General features: G+C 34.0%; 1 protein-coding gene across 1 annotated transcript; it reads left to right on the plus strand.

The window, feature by feature from the left end:
- Positions 1–1,496: 1,496 nt before the first annotated feature.
- On the plus strand, positions 1,497–7,835 carry LOC117163162 (uncharacterized). The gene is made up of 4 exons (XM_076625069.1): positions 1,497–1,505; positions 6,342–7,148; positions 7,232–7,334; positions 7,408–7,835. Exons 1-3 carry the CDS (start codon positions 1,497–1,499, stop codon positions 7,325–7,327), a joined length of 912 nt encoding a protein of 303 aa, XP_076481184.1. The 3' UTR covers positions 7,328–7,334; positions 7,408–7,835.
- The last annotated feature ends 4,409 nt before the right edge of the window (positions 7,836–12,244 follow it).

Genomic DNA, 12,244 nt, shown 5'->3' on the forward strand with positions numbered 1-12,244 from the left:
ATTTTTTCTCCTTTTTAAACATTATTAAATGATAAGATTTTTTAATAAAAGAAAGTGATAAAAACGCTGGCAGTTATTAAATAAAAAATAATTACAGTTTAGGAGTAGGTAACTTTGATATTAATTTACAAAAGTTGCAGCAATAGAATTAGCGATTACATTTTTATGTTATTAGGTACATCTATTCGTGTTAAGGAAATTCGAGGATTTGGGAATACAAATAATTGACTATATTTCCCACACAACAGTTATATATCTATATTACACTCTGAAGAACGTCTTGCACGCACGCTTGTCGCCAACCGACTATCCTAGGTTCTTCTAACATCTGGCAACAGTCTTTTGTCTCAACTAAGCCCTTGACGCCCTCTGACCCTTACACACACACTCTCATGTACAGTGTAAATGTACCACTTCCCTAACAATTTTTATGATTAGATTTAAATTATTAATATTTGTATTTTTAGTAATATTAATTAGTTCTTTTATTTAATTATATAGAATTAGATATATAAATTTAAATAATAAATATTTAATTAATCGTTTTTATTATTTAATATTAATGTTTTTAATATCAATAATTTTTTAAATTTTGAGACGTAATATATTAACTTTATTATTAGGATGAGATGGTCTGGATTTAATTTCTTATTGTTTAATTATTTATTATCAAAAATTTTTATCATTTAATTCAGGAATAATTATAGTAATTTTAAATCGTGTAGGAGATTCTAGTTTATTAATAATTATTTCTTTTTTAGTAATTTTTGGTACATGAAATTTAATTTTATATAAAATAGATTTATTAATTTTATTAATGTTCTTTTTAATAGTATTTACAAAAAGTGCACAATTAATATTTATGATGTGATTACCAGCTGCAATAATTACTCCTACTTCTGTGTCTTCATTAGTTCATTCATCAACTTTAGTTACTGCTGGAATTTATTTATTAATCAATTATGAGATAATAATTGATTTTAAATATAAAAGATTTATTTTAATAATTTCAAGAATAACAATATTAGTTTCAGGAGTTATAGCTAATTTTGAAATAGATTTTAAAAAGATTATTGCTTTATCAACATTAAGTCAATTAGGTCTTATAATAAGAATTTATTCTTTAGGAATAACAGATTTAACATTTTTACATTTATTTATTCATGCATTTTTTAAATCTATAATATTTATGTGTGTTGGAAGATTTATTCATTATATAAATGGTATTCAGAATTTTCGTTTTTATTCTGGTATATTTTATTTATATCCAATAAAAGGATTATTAATAATATTTTCATTATTAATATTATGTGGATTTCCGTTTTTAGTAGGATTTTATTCTAAAGATTTAATTGTTGAATATTATTTTTTAAATATGAAAAGAATTTTTAGTACAATAAATTTAATTTTTGGAACAATTTTTACAGTATCATATTCTTTTCGTACAATATTTATAATAATGGGAAATAATTATATAATAAATTTAATTTATTTAAATGAAGATTGTATTATAGCTGGAATTATATCAGTAATTTTAATAATTATATCAATTTTAAGAAAATTTATTTTCAATTTTTTCTTTTATCAATTAAATATTAATTTAATTTATAGTTATAAATATCTTGTATTTAAGATAATATTATTAGGATTAATATTTTTAGTATTAATATTAAATATTTATTTGAAAAAAATTAATATTTATCAAAAGATTTTTTATAATAGAATTTTTTTATAAGTTTATAATGAGTTATTTAACAAATAAAATAATTTATTATGAATTTTATTTTGAAAAATGTTTAGTTGAAACATTTACAGGAAAGATTATAGGATATGTTTGTGATTTATTAGAAATACATTTTAGATTAAAAATTTCTTATTTATTATTAATATACATTTATTTATTAATATTAATAATAATAATTTGATTATAAATATATTTATAATTAATTATTTAATTATTATTACTAATTTATATTTAAATTAAATAAAGAGAAAGATGAACTTGTTTAATTTAAATAGCTTATACATTTAGAGCATAATATTGAAAATATTAGGGAAATTTAAAAAATTTTTGAATATTAAAAAAAAAATATTTAAAAATATTAATATGTATGTCGGATTAGCACTGGGAGTAGGGTTGTGGGCGTCAAATGAATCTTCACGGGAATTAACCATTGGTACGGTACACGCAGGTGTAGTTTATTACAATAATAGAGTTATTACAGTCTTGACAATTGATCACGACAATTGGCACTCGCGACACTAGTGACGATGGTCTCAGGCCCGATAACGAATCCGCGGCCAACGGGATCACAAAAGAACGTGTCGGAGATGAAAGGAAAACCGGAGCCTTCCCTTTGCAATTTTGCGAGAGTCTTCTGGTGCTTTAGCCTGGATTTTGTCATAGCTGTAATTAAGCAATTGTTGTCATTTGTAATTGTTCGATATATGTGATGGCGAGGGTGGGTTCGAGGTGGCAGCTGGTCGCCGAGCGTAGCCGCGGTCACGGGATAAACGTTTTGCCTGACGAAGGTGTGGATCGGTTGTATTGTTCTCCCTAGAAATCACATAGAATTGTACTTTGGAGATGTCGATATAATGTTGTTGTATTAGGAATCAGACTCCAGACAGAGGCTGCCTAGCAACGACGTTTGGATCTTTCTCGATGCTTCCAAAGAGTATACAACAAACTCTTGGCAGAGTCTGCCTAGCAGCGGCGATTGGAAGCTTCTCGATGCCTCCAGCGAGCATATAACGAACAAAATGCAGTCGTACAGCGAAAAAGATTTTCATCAGATATTCATTCGTGTGATCGCCCTGGAAAGTGATACATCGAGCAATTTACCGAGTGCCTCAGCAATCGTATTTTTTTTTGTGTTTAAATTATTCTACGCATAGTAAAGAGTTATCCCGTTGACCGTGGATTCGTTTGGAATCATTAGTTAAACTTATCATTTGTTAATCTTATCATTTGTTAATCTTATCATTCATTAAACTCAATACTCATAATATTTTGTAAAATCTTGTATATTCGCGTAAATATAATCTCTGTTTCATAAAACGATGGCTAATTCAAACGAAGAATCGTTACACGCCTTAAATTCTAATGTTAACCCGACATATATATATATATAAATAATATAATAATAAATCAAACTTGCTCGAGCCTGCTTGAATCTCTGTATCATTGTATCATAATGTGAGAACTTTCACAAGCCTAAATCCTGGCAGTCTGACGATCGAGAATATTGCTATCGGAAGAATCGCTCTCATCCGTAAACAAGATATTTCCAAGGATTGCATTATAATTTTCTTAGCGGCTAACCATCGAATATTCGTCAAACGACATAATTTCGCACACGGCGAACCTTATAACGTACACCTTTTTGGCGTATTATTTTTCCCACTTTTTTTTTTTTTTTTTATTAACGTGGAGGAAATCCGCACGGACACCAGGTCGCTTCTGGGAAAAAGCGGCGTGGTAGTGGCAGACGCCAACGGACTAAAGCCTCCACGATGACCGTCCCGGCAGCGATCTAGAGGGGCCCGGGAACTGGTGTGAGGGATACACCCCCTCCGCGCTCAATACACCCCCTAATGGAGCGATATGCGGCCACGTTACACCGCGCCTCGTCGCCGGAGCCGTCGTGCCAGACAATCCGGTTCCCCTGCTGGGCAGATTTGCGACGGACCTAGCGCACCTCACCGAAGCGCTTCCATGGCCTCTGCCGCGCCCTCGCCGGTCAATTCTCTCAGGGTGAGAGTATTATTTTTCCCACTGCTGCGTGTGAAACCCCTATTGGACAAACTGTTCTTTGCAATACATCGATGGATAAATACGCGCACAAACACGCAATACGTGCAATAGAATGCTCGAGGTCAATTTTGTGATCCTCTTTTTCAACAGATCTTCGCAAATCCGAAGGTGTAGAATTACCTCCCAAAGACATAAGATGACAACAAACACTTTCTTGACACACTGTATAACATTGAGGTATCCAGTTTTGCCACATACAATTTTGTCATTGTCACGTTTGACTTTGTTCATTGTAAAGTCAAATTTGCACACTCCATCTGTGAAATAGTACGAAGAAATCATAGTGACTTGTATTCCTTATGATATCATGATGCCACATAATTTATAATACAATACAATAATTCGCGAACAGATCGCGAACAGTTAGGTTATTAAACTTATGTTCTTTCATTGAAGACATCGATGGACGCTGTGTTCCAGAAATCGCCAATCACACTTGGCGAAGCATAATAGTAATTTACAATAACAAATACTTAAGAATGCCTAATTTTGTTAAACATAGGGTTCAATTTACAATTATGTAAATATTACTTCTTGAAAGTAACTTCTTAATCAATTTTAACAAATTTTGTAAAAATAAATCGCGTAAAATTTTGTAAAAATTTGTATTAAGCCAATTGCCAACCGAACATGTTCAAACTGTATTTTTTTCAAAACGGGACCTTAAGCTAAAAAGCTTTATTTCACATATTCAACTTGTTCTTGTATGTGGTATCAGCACCTAGTCGGATGCCCGCGTTATGCAGGACACCCTGATGGCGTTGAACGCAACGATTCAAATTGAACTGAAAAGTCGTTATGTTTTCAGAGGACTTGTGTGTAGAGGATGGTTGATCGTGAGATTTATTAGACAAGATTGCTCGTTGTTGAAACCTTCAAGTATATTTTCAAATGATTAAATAAATAATTATAGATAATGTTCGCAAAGACGGTAGATACTCGTAGATACTGATCCATAACTCTCGTGAACTCTTTACGATTGCGTCCGTTTAAACTGGTATAGTATAAACAGATCGGGGGAGAGTCGGAGAATTCAAATTCGTCTTTGTTCGACGGTTCGACGGTAACGTAACGGCGACATTGTTTTGCCCGGAGTTTATTTATTAATATATTATGTATGTCCTCACGATCTTGATACTCCGAAGCAAAAAAACAACAACATGATTTGAAATGTTCTCTAGCTCATGTACCGCTACGTGTACTTTCAGGGAGCAAAACTGACACAGTTCCGCTTGTGACGCGAGACGGAGATTATCGTTTCACTTCCTTTAACGCATTTTTGCCATTGAAAGACACTAATTTCTGTGACTTGCTTTATCTCTCTTATAAATCTCTCTTTATATTTAAAATTTTATAGTTTTTGTGCAAACGTAAAAGGTAAGTAAATATTAATAAATATTATAATAATATAATATAATGCTATATAATAATATTAATAAATACTTCGCTATTTACTTATTTTATTTCCATTAAGGTATATTGTATTTTTCATTGCATTACTTTCATTTTTATTTAGTGTAATAATAAACGCATACGTTAATATTCATTGGCATTAGTGTAATTGTAAGCTTCACTGTAAAGTTAATAAAATTTATAAGAACGGAATTATTAAAAGGGTATATATGTGTAATTAAACTAGATTCTATTCTCAATGTTACTTCATTATTTTATTATTGTTTCATATATATATATTTTTTTTTAATTTACATGTGCTTCTAAGTTAATAGAACTAAACACATGTGTATGTATTAATTGCTATATACGTCATAATTTCAACCATAATATTAAATTATGGTATGTATTATTAAAAAGTATAGTTTAATGTATATATTAAATATATATCATTTATTCGTAGATTTTAAATATGGATACTGGATCAAAGAAGGAGATTAAAGAAATGATTACCAAAGATATATCGAATATACATAATTATTCCTTGGATGTTAAAAAATATATTAACAACCAGCTTGAAGACACTCTGGATTATTTACATGGTTTAATTGCTGAAATACCACAATCAGTCCCTGGCCCTTCAACTACAAAGAGGCCGAAAGTTTTGAAGAAAAAAGGTTATCGCCGTAAAGAGACTATCCCAGAAAATGATATTATCAATACTGACAATACAGTAACAGATTCAGCAGTACATGATAAAACAGAAAATAAAGATGTAAAAACTGGGGATGTGCTGGAAACAACAATTGACCGAACAAAAAGAAAGGCTGCAATAAAAGCTGCAATTAATATTAAAAAGCAGCAGTCAATGTCACTTGTTACAAAATTACGAAGGCTAACTCTTGATGATGACAATAATGTAAATGTTTGTGTCATATTATGATGAAATTTAATACTTTTAATCTTACCCCATATCTTATGTTACTAATCAATACTAACCCTTATATGTAGTACCCAATAATGTTTAATATCGGTTAATTAATGCGTCAAAATCTAATTGCTTATACAATTGTATGTACATTGTGTATATAAATACTACTATAACGTTGTTAAATATATTCTAAATTTTTAGAGGAAACGTGGAGGCCGACCTAAAAAAGAGGAAAGTGCTAGAAGTAGTTCAGATGAAAAAAACACAAAAGGTCCTACAAAACATAGTAAAACAAAAAAGAATGTTTTAAGCGAAACAATTTCAAAAGAAGATGCAAAACAACCAGAAAGGATTGAACCAATAAAGTCTTCAATGACAACAAGAGATAGTAATATAAAGAGAACTTTTTCACGGAGTGAAAACACGAAGGGTAAATATTCTAATATTATTGATGATACAGTAATTCCATCAGCAAGAAATGATATTGAAGATCCTTCAATGTGCGAGGATGCACTTGAGAAATTTACTCCTCTTATGAATTCCACGATGGACATCAATTCTACTTATACGCAGAAGATGATGGACGCTACCGCAATTGTAGAACCTTTATCACCAATAAAATCAAACGAAACGGTAGTAATTAATAAAAACTTGGCTAGTAGTATAGGAAAAAATAATGAACCTAAATTTACATCACGGTCGCCAATAACTCTGCAGGAGGAGGTTCAGCAGCTGAATCAAGCGATTGGACTCACCGAGTTCGAAGAATTATTCGCAGAAGATGAGCCATCCCGTGAAAGGGAAATGTCTAATAGAAACATGACGAAACAGGACATTCAAAATGAAATGAAGAAAAATGTGCCCGTAAGAAGGAGAATCGAGGCCTTTGAAAAAGAAAAAATTTCAGAAAAAGCCATTGTTCAAAAACTGGCACGAAGATCTGTCGAAAAAGCAAAAAAAATCTTATTAGCGAAACAAAAGAAGGAGACTCAGATGATGACATCGCAGGTAACATTACAAACAGTATCAAAGTATTCTTCTGTTATAAGAACACAAGCTATTATTCATTCGATATTTTATCCAAAATATAGCTCCAAACAGTAAGGTCCACTTCTGTTTTGCACAGTAAACCTGACGACGACACATCGGACGATGAAGCCAGACCAAGGCGTACAATTCCACATTAGGCGCAATGTAAGTGTTGTTTTACTTAATGAGTTAATAAACATTATAATGCATGGAGTACTCGAATTTTTATCAATTTTAGCATACATACGCGAAAATGAACTTGCAATGCAACGATAAATTCCGAAGAAAGCAGTCTATAAATTCTTTGATAGAAGAATGTGCACACCAGATTTAACTGAAATGTTTGAAAATATAGATAGGAGTAGATTACAACGCACGTCCAGTGCAATATGGAAGACACCACCGCGTTATTCCATGATGGAAAACGAATAGAAGTTATAATTTGTTAAACTGAATGTTGTTGATTTCAAATTGTGCCTTAGAGCAGGAATACTTGCCATACCTTGCGTGTAATATAAAAATGATGTTACATTGCAACTATCGTTAAAAGATGTATGTGTTCTTAAAATATACCAATGAACGTAAGACTATTTCACTTTTTATATTTTAGAATGATCATAGGCATATATTACTTTTATTATACTAATCAAATTTTACCATTTTTTCTTATTTATATGTATCTTCTTAAGAATTAATATATAAACCAATTAATAAATAATTGTTTTGGTACGACTTTTTAATGAGAAGTAAATTTTATTAGATTTGCCTTATTATCACCGTCGTGTAATAATTCGCGAGATACGCGTGATATAATTCGCACGATTAAATAGCACTGGTGATTTCGTCTCTTCGTGTAACGAGGAGGGTCTGGTAAATGGGTCGACCGTGGACGTTCAATCTTGTAAGAGAACAAACGGCGGCACCGTATCGTTGAGCATTTTTCTTTCGGTCAACAGCCATCCACTTTATATTTAGCACATTCGGTTGCGACGCTAAATTTTCGTTACACCACCAGTTGTTTCGTCTGAAATTCGCGTGACGTAAGTGCGTTACACTCTCGCACCCGTCAGCCATTCCTGCGACCACTTCGCGTGCGTTAACTCGATAATATTTCGTCTCTGTTACCTTGTCGCCGTTGCTGCTTGACACATCTCGCTTGCTGGACGACTGATCGATGAAAATTAAAACGGGACGCTGATTTACCGTATCGTTATTTTTGTGTCAGGTATTCTCTTTTTGCCGTTTCGGCGAATTATTTTCATTTCGAACTTTTTTAGTCTTATTGTTACGTCGATTCTTATATTTCAAGATCTAGTCTTGTATGTACGCTGGGGAGCGCTTTTATTTATTGATTCAACAAAGAATATCGTTGTAGGTGTCATACATGCGAGTAAAAGTAACGAAGTACGAGCAGTTTCACTGTAACATACTTCCTGATAATTTCTCGTTATTTATACCATAAGAAAGTATCAAAGAGGAACTCTTATCTCGAACGTGGATCTATTTGTCGATAATGCATGCGTGTAATACTCGAGTGTCGTTCATACAGCGTAAATATACGTGCAGATACGTAAACCTTTTATGATTTTTGTATCAAAGGCAGACCTGCTATAATACTCGCAAGTGAAATATAATTCTACGAAAGAAAATGGAGCAAAAGAGTTTCGTTGGTAATATATTCTTCCTTTTTCATCACAAGTTTCCTCTTTGTTGTGCTTCTGTTACATTATAATCCTGTTAGATTTACGCGCGTAAAATTTCACTTTGTTGCACTATATCTCATCATCGCCATCTGCCGAACACCTGTGAGAAACGCGGTTTACTTTGTCTCAAAGCGAGCAAACGTCTAATTTCACAAATTGGATTTTCATCAACAGCGAGAAGGGCATATGCGATGTAAAGGAGGCTGTAAGGGCGTCCTAGGGCTTACGGTGGTTGTCACGATGCCGGAAGTGGCGCCGAGCAGACACGTCAAGGGAGAATCAGAATCGCTATTGGGAAAACCATCACGAACATTTGTCCTTCGCGCCACCAAAATTCTATCTTCTGAGATATTTTTCGCGTTTCCGAGGTCATCGCCACTCTCCTTAACTTTGCCTTACGATGTATAATATCTCGATGTTACGGTAGTTAGAAATTTGTATTAATTTGGAGAACCTTGCAAAAGTACGCAAATCTGCTACGATAGTCGGATAGAGAGTATCGGCAGAGATCTGTTCCTTTATCGTGAAACTCTCTCGGACAACTTAGATGCTACCAGATATCGATTCTCGCATCCAACCATTTCGTAATAAACGTAGATCACCCAAGAAATTTCTCAATTGTCATCCGTTAATTTCGCGCAACTTTTGCTTTATTTTAGCTACGTGGGAACCTATTAGTGCGCAAATGTTACCCCGAAAATGTTACTCCTCTGTGCCAAATATCGTTCACGTGTATAATCAAAGTTGCATAAAATCGCGTACAATTGCATCAGGAAATTTCTAATAATTTGCTCGTCTCGCAGGACGAAAACAGGCTCACGAAGGATCCCTCTGTTCTGGCTATCGAATGTACCGCAAGCACGTAGTTTCAAGTGTCCGTTCTCTAGAAAATTCGAAACAATTTATGGTCGATGGTCGAGTGAACGGTGCAACGGTCGAGTCGGAAAGATCAGAAAGACAAATCGTCATAGTTCGAACAGACCGGGAAGCAGAAACGCACTTCCATGATCATTTGTATCGTTGCTCGATCTGTTGCTGCGCAATGACCGAGCAAGCTGTTGATTTTTCTTTTTCTGCGATGCTACTATACTCTACACTCTATGCTTTATACCGTTCTTTTGCCCGCTATTTACCTTGTACGCGAACTTTTTATCGCTAGTGGATTGCAAAAATCCTTTTTTATCACGAATTTTACGTGACAATGCGTAGGTCAAGGTGGACGTAAGACAAAGGAAGGTGTAGATAAATAAGACAGGATGTATTTAAAAATAATAAGTTATTTATTACAGTTTATTTAATATGTATACAGGCTATTCGTATTATAGCAGCGATAGCTAGTGTTAAATTAACAATGACAGTTTCTATCGTAGTTAATATTATATTGGTTATTGGCCATGACGAAGGCGAATTTTGATAGCCCTGGTCGAGGTCGGTGGTCTGGATCTATAACAAATAATACTATATTAATATAGCAAAGAAATGTCGTAAATATCGATATCATTTGCAAGGCGATTCTTTTTGGGCATAGTGAAATTATGTTGATCAGTTTGTGGATATTAGGTTGAAATTAGATAATAAAGTTATAGATTTACCCGTTTTAAGGGATTGTTCAGGCGCCGTTAATTCACTGGATATGTCGCCCTGAAGCAGGATGTTTAAATTTTAGATCATATATTGTACTGATAGGAAGTATTTTATCGATACAACTATGAGTTTATTTGATTAAAATATCTAACGTAGTGTCTAGTCACCAAACGAATTAGTAGATCAGCCGTGAACAATGGCAGTAATTTGTATAATAACAAAGGATAAGCCAAATATAGCAGAATGACTCATCGGCTAGCGGGAGGTTGTGTCTAATTATCAAAAGCGAAAGAAATATGAAAGATCCTAGTTTGTAGGACTTGTTGACAATCAATGTCAACAATTTTTTCGTTTGGTCCATAGAATGTTTTGAGTGGGCTGTATTTCGACACACGACAAAATTGATAACGTAAATAAATCTTATATATTTGTTTCAAGAAATGATAGCTTGTTTGTGAGCGGTATCTTTAGACAGGTTGTTGAAAACTGGATGTTAATTCGGATTTTATATTTTCAATAACTTCGCATGAGTATTTTAGTCAAATCTAGCACGAATCGAACAGGTGAAAACAATCTATACGGCGTTCGTGCTGAGGTGGTATGGTGATAGGTGCGTAAGGAACTACTCTTGGTGTTTTTAACGAACAATAGTTTATTTAGAACTAATCAACAATCAGAGTTAACAATTAACAATTAACAATTACACTTAACAGACAACTGGTAACAACTAACAAATAACGATAGACACCGAGAGATCATTCGACGCGTTGCTATGCAAATAGTACCGAGGAGTTACACATTTAATGGCGTAAGACAGACTGCCTGTGCTTTTGTTTCGGATCGCGCAGATTCTTCCCTTCGTAGCCCATCGATATCCCCCACTAGCGTGCATTCATTAGATGTGCCGCCAGTGCTGGCACGTGTATGCTCTTCCGAGAATTCGGCGGAAAGAGTGTGAAGATATCGATGGTACATTGGGCACGTCGGTGTTGCGCTTTGGCGGCGTCGCGCTTTGCATCCGGAGCCGTTGAAAAGTTCCGTGGCCCGTGCCGCCACAGTGCTTGGCAGGCTTTTATTTTGTTTACCTAGTGGATCGGTATGATAGAGTTCGAGACATGTGGAAAGTACGGCTTCCAGGCAAGCAGGGGCTGATTCAGCGCATTAAAATAAGAAGAAAATTTCGTATAAACGTTTTCGAGTAGACGCTTGCTTTGTGTCACAGTACTTTCTTACCTATCTTTAGAGAAATTACTCGAATCGACCAGTTCCAGTTTCTACGGAAACGCGAATGCGTCGCGTCATAGATCGTCCATCTTGTTCGAACAGCTTACACGAATTTGTCGAAAATGTTGATCGTCACGTCAACTAACGTTTTATAAGTAAGAGATTTTAAACGTCCCCGTATTTAATAATCGAACGGATTCGGATCCGAAGAGCGTATTGGTCCGGAAATAAGGCCGGCACGATTTATCTATTTTCCAAGAAATCGTTCATCTGTGTAATGTTTAGCATCGCAAAATAAGCTATAAGCGGAACGTAAGGTCATATTAGGCATATTATGTTATATAAAATTTTCTTCTTATTTCAGTATTCAGAATCAACCTCTGCCATATTTTCCACGTGTTCTGATTCACCTTGTATAATATATAAGAATGATAATTGCAAATATATTTGTATAATAACTCTGTGATAAGCGCTTAATAATACATACAGTGAACTTGTACAGAGTAACGTTTGCTGACTGTCGGAGGCACATTGTTGCTGTCTATGCAAAGACAAGTGCCCATT

Source organism: Bombus vancouverensis, chromosome 15, assembly GCF_051014615.1.
Source record: "Bombus vancouverensis nearcticus chromosome 15, iyBomVanc1_principal, whole genome shotgun sequence".
Taxonomy (NCBI): Eukaryota; Metazoa; Arthropoda; class Insecta; order Hymenoptera; family Apidae; genus Bombus; species Bombus vancouverensis.